Here is a 17,216-nt window from a genome sequence, read left to right as displayed (position 1 = left end):
TTTCCCATAAAGATGTCATCCACCTGGGATTCTTTGACTCTTTACAGTCTACCTTGGGCTGGGGAGGGGAGGTGGGGTGATGTGAGGTGAGATTTGGATTGATTAGGCCTGATGCAAGCTTTCTGTGGCCGAGTGAGGACACTATTTACAGCCTATCGGGATGCTCCACTAGGGCCCACGAGTGCCTTGGGAAGATACATGGATTCTGAAACAAGGCTCTGAGAGTGGAGTCTTCTATGGAAAAACACAGGTTACAACACGAAATGATGCTGTGTCCATGGCCCTGTGTGCTCACACACACTTAAGATAATACCATTCGGGGGATTAGGGCAGGATAAACCAAATGTTAGGTCCTTAAAGCCAATGGGCCACATTACCTCATTCCACCTCTCAGCTGAGTTGCTACTGTGGATGAGTAACCCACATGATGTGAGATGTAGAACTTCCCTCCTATATACAGGCTGAAAGTTTAGCTCTTCCTGGGAAAATAAGCATAACCTGGGGAAAGAAAGGCTTATTTGGGGAGGGCGGGTATGTAGTTCTATCTATTACTGACACTAGGGTGTAAACTTAGACAAGTCCAAAGGAAAGCAATCTATAAATAATCTTAAGTACCAAGACCCAAAGTCCAAACTCAGAGTTTTTATGGGTAGTGAATAAAACACAATTGGGGTATAAGATACTTATCAGATACTTGCTTCATAGCCATTGAGGTTACTTATGCTTCTGATATTTTCCCAGATAAATGGAAAAGGAGTATGGTGTGATTTCTGCAGGCTTTGCATGACTATTTTTAGACAGAATGTGACATAAAATCACACCCCCTCCATAAATTTGCTTTCCCATTATATCACATGTTCACATTCCACCAGGTATCCAAGTCAAAAACTTACAAGACATTGTGGACACTACTCAGAATCCTTTGCGATTGGTCAGTTACTCTGGTTCTTGCTGCCTTAGTAGCTTTCTCATGCACTTACCCTCTCCGTTCACACTGCAGGCCCTCCTGCCTTCCCTCTTAGAATATTGCAACTGAGGTTGTATAGGTCTTCCAGCCTCAGATCTGCTGTCATTCAGCCAACCCAGGGCCATTGTGATTTTCTAAAACAATAAGCTGAAATGGTCACTCCTCTATTTAAAACCCTACATTTATTTAGAAAGAGTTTAAACTTTTTAGAACATCATGCCCCATTTTAGCATCTGACTCCTCCTCAATTATTATGCAAGCTGTCTAGGCTCTGCACAGCACCAGAGAGAGCTCCAGGGAATCTTGGCTGACCCGGTCCCTCAGTGCTCTGACTTTGTGCCCTGCGTGTGGCTTCCGTAGTTCCTGTTATAGCCCCATCACTGAGTACACTTGTCACACTCCATAGAAATGTTGGTTTATTTCTCAGGCTATCAATGAGGTACTGTTTATGAAGTAAAATTCTGTCCTCAGCTCCTAGTATGGTGCCTGACACACTGTAAATGCTTCACATGCATCTGAGGACAGACCAAAATCAGTCTTGGTGACTGATGCTCTGGTATTTTCTGTGATGCATTTCCTACAGTTCTATCCAAAAATGTAAAATTCCTGAACTTCCTTTCCCCCTCCAACTCTGGATATATATCAGACCCTTCTCCATGCACAGCACATTGGCTCTGAGAGTCTGTCAGCCTTCCTGGTGCTAGCACGGATTCCAGGGAGCCTTAATCCAGACTGCCTTGCAGCTCTACTTTGCTCTCTTCTGTGCAATATAAGTCAGTGAGCCTCTGGGCTTGTCTTCTCATATTGGTCCCAATCCTCCTGTTATGAAACTAGATCATACATCCCGCTCTCCTTTTCATCTGTGTGTCCTTCTCGCTGAGGTCAGGTGTTGAGTCATATATTCTCCCACACCGTCTCTGTAAATGCTTCACTCCTGTGTTCATTTACTCTAGGAAGTGTGCACACACTGGGGATCAGGTCCTGCTTGTGCATAGCGTCTCAGGGTCACATTTGGAAGATGAAGGAATGCAGGGCACTCTCTTGAGGTAGCTCTCAGCAGCATCTGAGTAAATTTCCTGAGTCACCACAGTACCAAATGCCCCTGTCCCACAAGCTTTTTACTACTCATATTGGTGAAAACTGTTGATACCCCTAATTCCAGTATAAATAAATCAGTGGTTTAATACTAATTTTATTTTTTAAAAAAACACAATTTATATAAACATATAATTTCTTCATCTTGTCCTAATGAGAAATCATATGGGTTTTATATCCATTACATGATTTTCATAATAATACATTACAGAAATTTAAAGCACAGGTGTGGTTTCTTTATGCGTTTTCTTTACCTCATCCCAGCGTAATTTAAAAACAAAAAAGAAGAGGAGCCCTGGCTGGTGTGGCTCAGTTGGGTGTTGTTCTGTGCACCAAGGGGTCCCTGGTTCAATTCCCGTTCGGGGCGCATGCCCAGATTGTGGCTTAGAACCCTGGTGGGAAGCGTGTAGGGGGCAGTCAACAGATGTCTCGCTCTAGCCTTGAGGTTTTTCTCTCTCTGCCCCTTTCCTTCCTCTCTCTCTAAAAGTCAATAAAAATCTTTAAAATCAATAAGAAGAGTTGTCTTAGAAGATTGAATATAGAAAGTCCACTCAAGAAAAGAATTTTTAAAGAAGATATTACATGGTTGTGGGATAAATAAGAAAAACAGCTGATAATTAGAATCTTATTAACACCCAGCGCTCCCTAAAATAAAGTAAAAGAGGCACTGAGTGTTAGGAAAGGGAATTGCTTTGGGAATGGAAAGAAGGAGGGCCCAGCTTCGCAAGCATTCTTGGGCAGAGATTGCAAAATGTCAAAGTAATGATGTTATGAGTTGACTGAGGCTTTCAGAAATATCAGGTAATAATCATTTCGACCCCAAAATGAATTTAATTGCTGTTAGTGGATTCTCTCCTTTTCTGAATTCACGTCCAACTCTTTCCACCCGTTTAGTTTTATGCCCCTTCCTCTGGTGGTTGGCCGGGAGAGTATGTAGTTCTTAATTTTGCAAAGGGCACCGGGCAACTTCTCAGACAGTGAGCTTTTGTGTGTAGGTTAGTACTCGCCTTTAGCTTTAAGATCTGCCTTGCCGCAGTTTTTAAGCAGCTTTAGGTTGTGTCCACTTAATGAGTGCTGCTTTGTTCTAAGCACTGATCTCTGAGCTCTGTTTATATAAGTAAGTTGATGTGGAAGAGTAACCAAATCTCTGTAGAATAGTGATCTGTAGAATAGGGACATTATCTAATTTATTAAGCAAAAATCTCACTTCAGTAAGAGATTCTGTAACACTTGTCTCCAGTACTCACTTTTCTCAGCCTGTATAAATATATACTTAGAGAATGCTGCATTATACAGCAAGTGTATTGTATGTATTTTTTTCATACACTAAAGACTTAACACTTCTCATTTGGCAATTTATATACCAGACATTTATTTTTTAATTATGTATCTTATTGATTTCAGAGAGGAAGAGAAAGAGTGAGAGAAACATCAATGATGAGAAAGAATCATTGATTGACTACCTCCTTCACACCCTATACTGGGGATCAAGCCCACAACCCAGGCATGTGCCCTGACTGGGAATCGAACCATGACCTCCTGGTTCATAGGTGGACATTCAGCCACTGAGCTATGCTGGCTGGCCACTATGCATTTATTTACTATCATAAAAACCCATTTAAGAAAAAAAGTGGCTTTGTTATCAACAGTAGAACACATCATCTTACAGTCGCTTAAGTTAGCCTGGTACCTTTTAAATTTGTTAAATTAATTGTCAAATAAGGAATGCTCTCATGATGGATCTTTTCCAGCTGTCTTTTTACTTTCCTTATGATTTTTATATGAAGCTAGATGATTCCTTCTTAATTTTTACAGATTTTTACATGAGTTAGCCCAGATCCCTAATTTTGCTGAGCGTGCTCAGTGCATCATCTTCAGATCTGTCTTTTCCGAAGGCATCACCTCCTTGCATCGAAAGGTAGAGATCATCACACGAGCTTCTAAGGTATGTTGCTGTCTAATTTAAAAAGACAAATTTGTCCTTATTAGGAGTAAAGGAGGAAGCTGGCAGTGGGAGGGATCAGCTAGAGTCCCTTTGCAAAAACTTTTTGGGTTTAAGATTGTGTGTTTTTCTAAGTGTAGCTGTGACTATTATCCTGCCTAAGTGTGAGTATGTGTGTGCATGCAGATGAAGTGCGAGAGAGAGAGGGGGAGAGAAAAGGAGAGAACTGTGTGTGTGTGGTTCGGGGGGGGATTGCATTCTTACAAATTTCTTCTCAAATATTCTAAACACCTTCCAATGTACATACTGGCCATTTAATACCAACCCAAATAGTATAGTTTATTTTTCACTTGACTGTCTGGATTAAAAAAGCGGTTTTGCCTCAGGCCCATGAATTTGATCATCTGAAATGTGCTACCTAGTGAAATAAAAAGATTCTAGAGATTTGTTAAAGGAAACAAATGATTATGATAATGAATGATGAGCAAATAAATTTTTGTTGGCTTTACCACATTGGTATTCATTATAAAGTTAAATTCTAGCACTTGGCTTTTTCTCCCAAAGACCCATGTCCTTAAGAACACTCTCCACATGTACTGTAGCTTTTAGTTTAATACTTAGTTACTTATCTGAAGGCATTATTTTTTTTCTAAAATATAAAAGATTTCAATAAGGAAAGCATATATATACCAAAGTATGATATATACCCTTTAATAGTGCTCAGAGAGTCAGGATCAGAAGTCAGCCTAGAGCTGCATTTGGCTTTCTTTCCCCTAAAATAAAAGAAAAATAAAGCCAACTAAGACTATAGAGAAAGGGGAAAAGTATCTATTTGGAAGTGTGCACTTGAAGGAGAGAGAGAGAGAGAGAGAGAGGACACAAATGAAATAGGGAGCGAAGTCTAAGCAGCTTGAAATGATAACACTGAATAGACATATCAGCAAACACTTACTACAGGTAGCTTCTGGCCTTGAACTACATGATTGTAGTTCACCTCTGAGGTTTAAGAAGAAGAATTGACTTGTTATTATAACTACCCTACACTTAACTGTACGGTTTCAGGGGTCTTCAAACTACGGCCCGCGGGCCACATGCGGCCCGCAGAGGAGTCTGATCCGGCCCGCCAGGTTTTTTGGGCAGTGAGCGCAGCCGAGGTGTTACAGTAGGAATTAGTAGTTCATATAGTCCGGCCCTCCAGCTCTCTGAGGGACCGTGATCTGGCCCCCACTTTAAAAAGTTTGAGGACCCCTGAATAGTCCAAAAAGAGATCTTCAAATGATATTAAACCACTTTCTACTTGCAAGTCATCGAATGTGAAGCCTAGCTATAACAGCTCTTTCCTCGATTTATAAATACTTTCAAGTATTTTCAAAATAAAACTGGCTCAAATGGAAATGTAAATACTAATATTTAACCCACACAGATTGTCATTCATTGAAAGGATAGGAAATGATGACTCTTATGTATTTTTTAAAAGACACTTTTGGTTTAAAGTGTATTTTCCATCTTGCTAACTATTAATTCTGTTGGTAACATGCCACCAAACAGCCAATTGGGTTCTCAGTAAATATTTGTTGTTGAATGGACATAGTTATATTTGGAGTTCAGCTGCATAATAATTGGTATTTATCGTTACAGGGCTTGCTGAACATGAAAAGTGTGAAGGATATTTTAGCTCTCATTCTGGCTTTTGGAAATTACATGAATGGAGGAAATAGGACTCGGGGACAAGCAGATGGATACAGCTTAGAAATTCTGCCCAAACTCAAGGATGTCAAAAGTCGGGTATTTATTTGTTTTGTAATAAATGTCTATGATCTGCCATTATTTTTCTTATATTCCTTTAATTAAAAAAAATATATTTCTGATTGTTCCATTTATCTCCATTTTCCTCATAACAATATACTTTTCCTTTGACTTTGGAATAAAATAGCTTTTTGTTTTTAATGTTTGATCTTATTTTGATGTCAAAATTCCCACTACATATTTGTTTGCTCTAAAATGCAGTTAGATGTTGAATTGCAGTGAGAGAATAAAACAGATAGCATATGGTATTAGCCATAGCACAGGCTTGAATTTATTGTTGACCACTTGTAATTTATTCATTCCTGTGGAGGGACCAATGTTGAATCACCAGTTGAGCTGAGCGTTTGACTTATTCTTTTGCCCACAACAATAAGGCTAGAGGTTAACTGTCAAACTCTCTGAGCTTGATTATCATTTGGCTCCACACCCCTGCAGAGCCACCTCTTTAGAAACAACCAGCCATACCTAGGCATCCTATGTGGGGGCAGTGGGAGTGGAGGGAGGGGAAACATAGAGGCAAATTAGAATTAGATCCATGTGAACAAGACTCAAAGGCTGCCTTGTAGGAGGGCCTGGCCTCCCAGGGTCATAAAGTGGCATGGCATTCCTTTTAAGCTGTCCTGATTGTTTTTCACACCATTAAGAACACACATCTTTTGAAAGGTGGGAAGGGAGGGATGGTTTTCTGTTCTAGTCCCTGATTCCCTTTAGCACTCCCTGCCCCCTCCTGTCTTGGTTTATGCCAGAAAATATAGAGACACCATTTTATTTATTTATTTATTTAGTTAGTTAGTTTGTTTGTTTGTTTGTTTTAGCCATGACCTCAGAGGTCTTATGGATTATTTGTAGGTTTTTTTTTTACTCCACAAAGAGCAGTATAGTGTCATTTCTTTGCATGGATACCATAAAAAATGGATGCGACAAGGAGGAGAGAGAGAAATATTGCCGGTCTCAGAATTAGGGCCAGGTATCACAAACTAAAAGTGTTAAATGTCAAAAACTAAGATTTTTGGATCTCCGCTGTATAATACAGCAAAGTCTCATATGAATGATTTTCATTTAAGCTTCTCTTTTAAACCTAGGATAATGGGATTAATCTGGTGGACTATGTCGTGAAATACTACCTGCGTTACTATGATCAGGTAAGAAATGCCATTATGTGGAAAACTACACAAATGGGGCTTCAACTCTTACACGTTGTTGGCATTCAGCAATCGGATGATGGATGGATGGATGGATGGATTTCAAGTCCAACATAGAATCTGAGAGCTAGCCAGCCTCCTTGGTTTATGGATGGAAACACTGAAGCCAAGAGTGTTTCACAGACTCTTGTGAAGAGAAGCTCTATTTGGTGGTACAGGTCTACTGACTCTCACTCCGCTGTGTGACACAGCTTTGGAGAGACCCCCAGTACCCTACTGCCTTCTGACCAGGCTGCCAGGGCCTTTGTGAAGTCTATATCCATTCAGTAAGTGGTTATATTTGAAACTAGATTCTGGGATGCAGACCAAAATTTAGGAAATTAATATTCAGTAATGCCCAATACATTCTCAGTAAATGTTCATCTGGGAACAAGTTGCAGATGTGGAATTTGAAATCCCTTCTCTTTGCTTAAATTACATTTGCAATTAGAAATAACGTTTTCTGTGAGAATCTACCTGAGCATAATTTTCTGTATTTTATTCCTCCTCATTAAATTGAGAACAAGGAGTCCTAGCTTTGAGAAGAAAGAGGTACTGTTGTAAGATGTTGAGAAATCTAGCAATCAAGATGAATGGAAAAAGTCTCCGGAAAATGTTGTCAGGACTCCTGCTTAACTATCCATGGAAGCAGAGTTTTTCCTAGGTACTGAGGGAAGGAAAGTTAAAGATGCCAGAGCCTTAGTTTTAAGAGGCCTACAATTTCGTCCAGACGACCAGCTAAGCACTGATGAGGTTTCTAGTTCCCTTTCTTGCCCTCCTGGTGAGTTTATCTAACTGTTCTCAATATATCTACAACCAGGATTCTCATCCCACCCCACCCCTCAACTTCTCCCCTGTTTCTATTAAAGATATTATAATTTTGGTCATTTAGACAAGAAATTGTGCTTCTCTTTGGTTGATCTCTGTCCTTCAATTCAAATTGTCTGTTGTGTTCTTCCCTGGTTTCTATCGTAAGTGACCCCAGCCCATTCAGGCTTTAAGATAACTCACCCAGGGGAATTTTGATTTCCCGGCTGACCTTCTTACCATTCTAGTCTATCCCATAGCCTTCGGCCTGATTACATTTTATAGTTCTGATCATTTTACATCACTTTTTTACTCTAAAACAAAATGGCTCCCCTTTTTCAAGTGAATTAAGACTCTATCCAATTTAATGCCAGTGTTTTACAACCAGATTTATTACTTTCCCTCTGTGCACATTCTATGCTTCAACTCAAGACTTGATGTTTTCCAAACACACCCTGTGCTTTCTTCCTGATGTGTTTTTACATCTGATTTTCTCCCTAATTGGAATTATTCTTGTCACTAGCCTTTTTATAAGACTTCTCTTTTTTCTTATGAATATCTCTTAAAATACCTTTTTTGGGGGGAAAGCTTCCATTAATATAAATATATATATTGAGCTCTTCAAAATCAATTAGCAAAAATCATCTTATTCCTTCTCATTTAAAAAAAAAAAAGGTGGCAAAACAAACTGCAGGTAACCACAGAAAACAAATAGAAGATATAAATTGCCAACTGTATGTATAGAATTAGCAATCTATACTGATCCAACTTTTCTCAGGTCTGTCTTGAATGGTTGACTGAGTTCCTATCTGTTTAAGATCTGTAGGTCAAATGAGACCCTTATCTGGTTTGCTCTGGATTCACTGAGCTATATGTCCATATGGGTATCTTGAAAAAATTTCACATCATGTGCTTGTCAAGCTGTTTTACCAGAGAGCTGTGCCTGCTTGCAGGGAACCCCTTTTCCTAATTCAGATGCGCTATATGGGCTAGTGAGACTTTGACCTTTTTGTATTTGAAACACTATGAATATGTGTAATATTATACATATTTCTAAGGGTTTTTATCCTTAGGAAAAAATTAAGGTCATGTATCACTATATTATTTTAAGTAATTTGTAGTAGCAAAATATCACAGAATTTTTTAGTAGGTGTCCAAAGGTAGACACTAAGGTCAAATAAATTATGCTAGAATCATAAAATGGAATACACTACCATGGAAAGTGTCTAAGAGAATGTTTACTAGCATTGGAAAAACGCTCTTGATCTGCTTTTAAATTACAAATGTGTTTAGAATAATATATACTATTGTATAATCTGCAATATGTAAATATAAATACACACAAACACCCAGAAATATCTGGAAAGATCTATATTAAAATGTTTGATTATTTATGGATAGAATTGTAAACAAAGGAAAGAATTGTAAGAGATTTTTACTTTCTTCTTCCTTTTAATTACTAAACCTAATGAACATGTGTCACTTTTGTAAAAGGAGAAAAAGATATAATAAAAAATATTGCAATCTTACATGACCCTTCTTCCAAGAGGGTTTTGCTCAGTTCCTTGTCTTTTAATTGTTTTAAGCCCAGGAACACTTTGTTTGCATAACTCACTTAAAATATGTTTTCTACCTCATCTGCAGATATCAATGAGCAATACCATTGCCCTGGTATTGCTTCCTGAGATCCAGAACTCATTATCTCTTTCTAGTGTCTGTAATGTAGGTGCCTGATAAATACTTGCTGAGTTGTATGTTCTGCAAATATTGACAAGAATGTAATAAAGGCATCTGTAAAGAATTAGGTATGAGGAGGTGAAAGCTAATTTCTGGTAGAGTGGGGAAGTATATTGCTTCAGGCAATATGTACGTACCCCAAGTTCTGGCAACAGGTACCGGTGTGGCAGAAGCATTCTGAGAAGTGACCTTTCTAATCCCAGGTTGACGTGAGCAGATATACCTCCTGGTGTCTGATACATTGTGTAGGAAGACTGAGATTTTCCTATGATATATGGCTCCCATTGAAGAAAGACAAACCCAGTGAAATCAGCTTTCCAGAGGAAAATCTTACCGTAAGAATAGTTTCAAACTTGGAATGGTCCAGCTTAGGAAAAACAAGAAGTCAACATTCGTGTGGTCCTCGCCTAGTTTTCACTGTGCAGAATGCATTTCACTCAACAAGAGCGAAGAATTGTGTGATTTATTAAACGATCCTCTCCCTTTAGGAGCATATGTGATGATTTCTGTGGTTAGTAGTGATGAGCAATTAGCTGAAGAAAGGTGACTTCTGTTCCAGGCTTTCTTCCACTCATGCCAGGTTTTGGGTCCAAGTCTAGGTCTGTGAAGTTTAAAGAAACCCATCTAGAGCCATGTCTTTTGAACTCTAATTGAGCAAATTTCACAAGAACTACTACCAGGCTGATTGGCTCAGGAGCATTTTCTCAATTAAAAAAAAGAAAAATGAAGCCGGACTGAGTTTGATAAAAAGTTTTGGAAAATAGAAAGAGATATTATTCATGAGTCCTTCCAGTGTAGATCACCATGGAGTTTTGTGGCAAGCGTCTTAGATGTCGTTCTATCTTGGCACTCAGGCTTGATACTGCTTCCATGGTAGTTAAAGTAGTAATAAGTATAGGACGATGAAAAAAGTTCATTGATCATGTAAAATATTGTCCTATGCACATGAGGAGAACCACCTTCTTTTAGCATCCCAAGTAAAGCTAAAGGTCTTAAAGAAAGGGGAAGAGTCAAGGGAATTCCTGAAACCACAAGAAAATATGAAGAAGGTAAGTTAGATGTCTCCTGCTGAAGGTACTTATTTCCCAGAACAGTGTTTTGTAGCTCCTCTGTGATGTTTCCAAACAGAATTTATTGAGAGGCCAGAGGTTACATTCTATATGGAGAACAAGGCACAGTGCCTGCCTTCTTGTCTAGTAGGGAAGACGTACAAACTTACAGGAAATTTATAAATTAATGTTGGTAAGTGCTGTGGGAATGGTAAATACAAGGGGCTCTTGGAAACACCAAGAGTTGGTTGCTGGGACTTAAGGGGAATCTTTGAGGAAGTGATATCTGTTTTGAGATTTGAAGGATGAGTGTGAATAAGGAGATATGAGGACGTTCTGGGGAAGGGTTGGTTTCATAGAAAAGTTTTACAAAAGCCTAGAGGCAAGAGACCATGACCTGTCCTATTTTTATTTTTTTTTATGAAAGTTGGAAAAGGGAGTTAGAAATAGGGGGAAGGTAGAAATAAGGCTGGAGATGTAGACAGAGACCAGATCATAAAGTGCCTTATAAAGCAGTTTTAGAGTCTGGAACCAGTCCTAATAGCAGTAGGAAAAATGGAATGTGAAGGAAAGCTGGCAAAGTAGCCTATGTGGAGAGACCTGAGAATTGTCTGAGATGAGCAAGATACGAAGCTACATTAAACAACCCAGGAAGAAGCCAGATAGACTGGAAAAGAAATTGGAGACTCAGCTTATCTCTCAATGTGCCTGATGAACGTTTTGTCCCTTAAGATGTTTCTTAGCTCATGTCTTTGAGGGATAGTTGTGGGACTTGTCAAAAACTATACCCAGTCATGTCCACATTAAATATGTGGTAAGAGTACCCAAACAACATTTGGAAAATTTTTACAAATATGTGAAGGAAGAATTCAACCCCCCTACACACACACACACACACACACACACACACACACACACACACGTGTACATGCATGCTTTAAGATGCAGAGGAAGGTAGGTAAAAGTGTAAGGCAGAGTGATTGTTTCTTCCATTGCAGTGTTATCTTACTCAGTACCTTCCAATTCGCACCCATTGGCAGACCTCAACGATGAGTTTCTAATTGCTACCATATGCAACCCATACAGGGACTTTTAATTTAAATACTTTCATGTGTTCCTCCTATGCCCTTTTCCATGGACATAGAGTGCTCAAGATCAGGACATAACTGACAATTTTCTCTTTTATTCATGAGGCAAAATGGAACCTCACCCATGCCATAGCCAATCTAAATGCCAGTATGAACAAAAGGATTTTGTGAAAGACACCAAAGCACTTCAAAGTAACCAGTCCAAACTGAGGAACTCCAGAGGAATGTTGCTGCGATGTTTATTCAAACATTCAATAAGAAATGCTTTGGAATTCCAACTGAAAGTGACTATTGGGAAGTATAATGTGCTTTTCTCCACCATGTCTTTCAGGAAGCAGGAACAGAAAAGAGTGTTTTCCCCCTGCCTGAACCACAAGATTTCTTTCTGGCTTCCCAGGTCAAGTTTGAAGACCTCATCAAAGACTTGAGAAAACTGAAGAGGCAACTGGAAGGTAACGGGAACTGTTCTGTTATGATAATAGCTAAGAGTTTTTAAAAATGATTTAAGAGGATTATTTGTGTGTGGCTCATGGAATGGAATGGGTGCAGAATTCAGCTAAGGTATGCTACAACCCTTACGAAGTGTTCCATCTCTAGGCATTTTTTGGAGACACTGGACTTACATATATCTCTCTCTTTTACTAGTGTTAGTACTTGTTTTATCCACATTTCCCAAAATATAATAGATATAACTTTAATAATAATAATAATATTAACAACCCCAACCCTTTACTGGATGCTTACTGGGGTCTCATATAATTCTTATAACAAACCTAATAAGCAGGAACTATACTAACTTTCTTTTTACAGATAAGAAAAATGAGGCTTGGAGAAGTTATGTTCACACAGGCTGTGCAAACAGACTTAATGAATTCTATCTGATTAAAACTTATGCATTTTCTAAACAAGTTTACTATGCTGCCTTCTCTCTCTCCAGCTCCCTCTTCCCTCTTTGCTCCCATGCCCTCTCCCTCTTCTTGTCATACACATGCTTGTGCGTGTGTGCGTGCACACACACACACACACACACACACACACACGTGTTCCTATATATTTGGTTTATATATATATATGAGTCTAATAAGGATGGCAAGACATTCTATTTTCATTTATTTTACATTTTTTAATTATTCAAAGCAAGATTCTAAAAGCCCTTTGGGCTTTTTTAAAAGGTGAAAATATGCTTCTCTTGGGCAGGAATTTTCCTTTGGCATTACGAGAGTCTTGTGTTTTCACTGTGGAGACATCTCCTTGTCCAAGAATATAAATACTTGCGCTGGAGCATTTGTAGCTCCAACTGAAGAGCTCTGTGGAGGATTTAGGGAGCGTGTTAATGTGGAAATGGAGCCCAGAGTGCCAAAAGGCGAGCTTGAGGAAATGAAGAGCTTGAACCAGGAATATTTTTACACTAAGACATAAAATAAACATTCAAAAAATGTTTATTGTGAAAGAGTGCTCAGAAACCCAAGTCTTAGACAGAGAACAGCTTGGACTGGAAGTGAAGGGGCAAGGTCTGCTTGGAGTGGCAGGGAAAACCATTTGTTTTTACTTTGGGCATAAACTTGCTTAAATAAGGACAGTGGTTACAAGTGAATATTTTTACCTTGTAAATTATTTTTAAAGGAACATGTGGACTTTTTCCGCCTCTGGTTGATGTGGTTGAGAGCGTGAATTCAACCAAATGAATGCTTTGTTGAGGAATGCAATATGTGGACTTGTGGTTATTCTATTCCGTTTCCTAAAAAAATAAAATAGAATAAAAAAATGACAGTTTTGTTCTTGTCTAACATGAGGAGCTTGATTCTTACTTGAGCAAAGCAGAGTAAGCCATCATGGAGCAGTTTCCTCTGTCCCTCTCCAGGTATGGAATTAGGATCCAGACCAGGCCCCAGGATGGCTGCAGGTGAGCAGTGGCAGCAAAGACCCATATTTGTTCACTACTCAGCTACCCCTGAAGACCCATCCCCCAGCTCTTGGCCCCTTTGACAGCCTGGGCCCGCTTGCTCCTCTTGTCTTTTAAACAGAAGCCTGATCTGCATGTGATCTTTCCTCCTCCCCGGCCTTCTTTCCAGGGACTTCCTCTTTAAGGCATCCTGGTTCGGCACCTTCCTTAGACACCCTAGACACCCGTGCGTTTGATGATAAGTAACAAAGGGATGAGAAGAGTAAATGAGGGAGACAGTGGACAGGCAGGGGTTCCCCAAAGCTCCCCACATTGGTGTCTCTTATTCTCTCTAAGGAAATCCTAGCTGTCATTGCAGATCTCAGTACTCAACCGACACTTTTCTCAGTCCATTTTAAGGAGATATCAAACTTCTGCAGCTGGAGGGGCTGCCCTGGGAAGGAAAGCAGATCATCACAGTTATTTTTCTTCTTTGTATTGGACTTCACCAAGCAAGTACCATAAAGGCGACTGAAGAAACTAGGACTCCCCCACACACATTGAATATTTAAACAAAAAAAATCCCTGCTAATCTTGAGGGATGCCAGTGTTTTTAACACATGAAAGGTACCTAGTAAATATTTAAAGAAAATACAGGCCGTTGGTTCTCTAATGAATTTCTTTTTCTTCTAAATACCATCTGGCAAGATGGCCAGAGTCGTGGCGGTCCGTTTCATCTCCCGTCCCCATTCAGGTTTCACCGCCTTTCCCATAAGGCCGTGGTGTGAGCCTAGATTGAATGTTTAATTGAAGAGGACATAATTTTCACACATACAGCAAAGATTTGATGAGGCTTTGAGGTTTATTGTAGCCATTAAAATGTCGTGGCTGCTGGCAAAACCCCAGAAAATGTCTAAAGCTAAACCAGATGTGATTAGCAAATTTCAAGAAGTCTCAAGCCCCGGTTCTCCCGGCAGTCGTGGCCCTTTAGGAGAACTTTGTTTTGAGTAGCCTGAACCACACCTTAATCATAGTAGGAGAATGAAATTAGGATTGTTGGCTGGACAAATGTCACTGACTTAAGTAGAGGTTTTCAATAAGCATGTTTCATAGAGACAAGAACTTTGAATAGCACTCTTTTCCGGTGTATAAGACGACCCCCTAATTTTACAAACATAGGTTAGGCCTATATTCGCTGTATAAGACTACCCCCCACTTCAAAGAAAAGACTTACTTTGCTGTCAAGATCTGCAGGTAATTTTTGTGCAATTTTGGTTTTTTGCCCCCGATTTTCGGTTGACTTTTTTTCATTTCAAAAGTCATCTTATACGCCGGAAAATACAGTATGTTGGTAAACACTGCAAGGAATTGATGACAGTAATATCAACTTCAGTTTATTGCATTATACAATAATAATACATTATTGTTATCTATCAGGTGCTTTGCATATATCATTTCTTGAATCCTTACAATGACCATCTGAAGCAGATATTATTACCAATCTCTCATAAGAGGAGGAAAATGAAGTTAATGGTGCTCATGTAACATGCTAAATTACTTCACAGGTGACAACCTAGCTACATTTTAAAACTAGATGTGACTTTAAGCCATGTGCTAATGACATATCCTGCCAGTGGCCCAGCAGTCTCTATACCTTATCATGGATCAAAACAGAAAGGCATATATATAATCAAGGCATTAGGACTCATAAAAATACAGAAAGAGTATCACTGAACATGTGCATGAATACAACTGTATCTATTCATACTCCTGGAATCATATAAGGAAACTCTTGGGTTGGGGATAAAAGAGGGAGGATCTGTGGAAGAGATGGGTTATAAAAGTGAATAGACACAGTATTGCATAAGATTAAGACCTCAGGCTTTGGAATCAGATGCATTTTTTACCGGTTTGGTGAAAGTAGGATCTTGTCAAGTAACAACCATAGAGTGTATTAATTTCTCACTCACAAAATGGGGCAATTATAGTACATACATCATAGGAGGTCATGAATGCACACTGACTGAGTAAGGAAAGCTTTAATAAAGCCGACTGGGGGTATGTGAGTACCTCTTACTGGAAAATGCACAACTTGTAGAATCAGGCCCATAATGTTGGTCAGCCAGCTGGCTGTTTATGGAGAATTGAATTCCCAGAGCACTGTACACTCTTCTCTGCATTGTGGAAACAGAACCAAGTTCTTGGTGCTTGGGAACATGTTCCAAATTTTGTTCACTGTTCTACAGCCCTTAATGAGATGATAATTTTGATTTTCCTGATATAAGTAATATTTGGGGGAAATCCAGCAAGCAGTAGGAATAGTTGCTCTCTTTCATACTTGTCAACCTTGCTGGCCAAAATTTTGAAAGTATGATTATCAACCTATGTGGTGGTAGACAGAATAATGGCTCCCAAAGGTGTCCAAACCCTAATTGTGGAATCTGTGAACATGCTACCTTACATGGCAAAAAGGGACTTTACTGACACTGAGATGGGGAGATTAACCTAGACTAGCCAAGTGCACCTAATCTAATCACATGGATCTTTAAAAGTTGGGAACTCCTTGTCTGTGGTCAGCAGGAGGTAGTACAGTAGAATGATCAGAGAGATGTGATGTTGCTGGCTTTGAAGATGGAGAAAGTGGGCAATGAACCAAAGAATGCAGGAAGCCTCCAAAATTGGGAAAGGCAAGAAATAGATTCTCCCTAGAGCCTCCAGAGGGGTTGCAGCCTGTCAGCACCTTGATTTCAGCCCAGTGAGACCCTGGTTAGACTTCTAACATATGGGAACTATATGTAATATATTCATGTTGTTTTAAGATACTTAAGTTTGTGGCAATTTGTTATAGTAGCAATAGAAAACAAACACACCAAAGGTGCGTTTCTGATTGTGTCAGTTGATACCAGTCACACACACACACACACACACAGATGTTGAGGCAATAGATGTGGGATTTCCCAGGTACTAGTGCTCACCAGTACTGCAGAAAGTGTGAATAGTGCTTTCTAAAGAAAGAGTGGCTAGTCCGATAAACCTGGAAATATGCTCTATCCTGAAATCACATCATAGTAATTCACAGTGCACATGAGCTTATTAAAGATTTTAGGAAGTTCTGCAATTAAAAAAAGAACACACACACACAAAAACCACAATTTATCCCTTTTTAAAGCAACATTTCTCAACTTAAAATATGAAACATTGTGTGTATATGTATGTTTTGTGTGTTTTTTTCTTTCACTAAATACTTAGTAATATGTTGCAGAACATGCATTCTGTGAAATATAGCTTAAGAAACGATGTTGACTATCAAGTTTTTAATATAAAGACACAACTATTTATTAAAGTGTCATTCCTGGATGACCTTAACAGGAGGAGCTCTGATAAACAATTGTGCTCTTTGCCCATTAATGTTGCTCTTAATCCTCCCTGACCACACTGTCCTTAGCTGTCATCCATGTAAACAGTGTGGGTCGCATCCTCTTGGAAGTGTTGATGCCTGAAAGCCAAAATGAATAGCCCTAGTGTTACTCAAAATTACTCTAGTGTCACCACTCCCAAATCCACATTTGTTTCACATCATCCTGCAATAGTATTTAATTATGAAAAATTCACTCTGGCTATGAAAGTAAGAAGGTTAATGATTTTTTTATTGTTGGAAGATA

The 17,216-nt window shown here is 39.2% G+C and overlaps 1 protein-coding gene across 3 annotated transcripts in view; it reads left to right on the top strand.

Annotated features, from left to right (window-relative positions):
* Window positions 1-17,216, top strand: part of FMN1 (formin 1) — a 373,318-nt gene that overhangs the window by 233,491 nt on the left and 122,611 nt on the right. For 2 of the 3 annotated variants that reach the window (XM_036446920.2, XM_036446936.2), the window contains 4 exons: window positions 3,878-4,007; window positions 5,643-5,789; window positions 6,893-6,952; window positions 12,004-12,124. In XM_036446920.2, the coding sequence (XP_036302813.1) occupies window positions 3,878-4,007; window positions 5,643-5,789; window positions 6,893-6,952; window positions 12,004-12,124 (458 nt within the window). Of the gene's footprint in view, window positions 1-3,877; window positions 4,008-5,642; window positions 5,790-6,892; window positions 6,953-7,518; window positions 8,374-12,003; window positions 12,125-17,216 lie in introns of those variants that run through there. The other variant, XM_045583848.1, reaches the window with a different exon arrangement.

This window comes from Pipistrellus kuhlii, unplaced genomic scaffold (genome assembly GCF_014108245.1).
Source record: "Pipistrellus kuhlii isolate mPipKuh1 unplaced genomic scaffold, mPipKuh1.p scaffold_m20_p_1, whole genome shotgun sequence".
Classification (NCBI taxonomy): Eukaryota; Metazoa; Chordata; class Mammalia; order Chiroptera; family Vespertilionidae; genus Pipistrellus; species Pipistrellus kuhlii.
The sequence above is the reverse complement of the archived record's forward strand: the minus strand, read 5'-3'. Positions and strand labels throughout refer to the sequence as shown.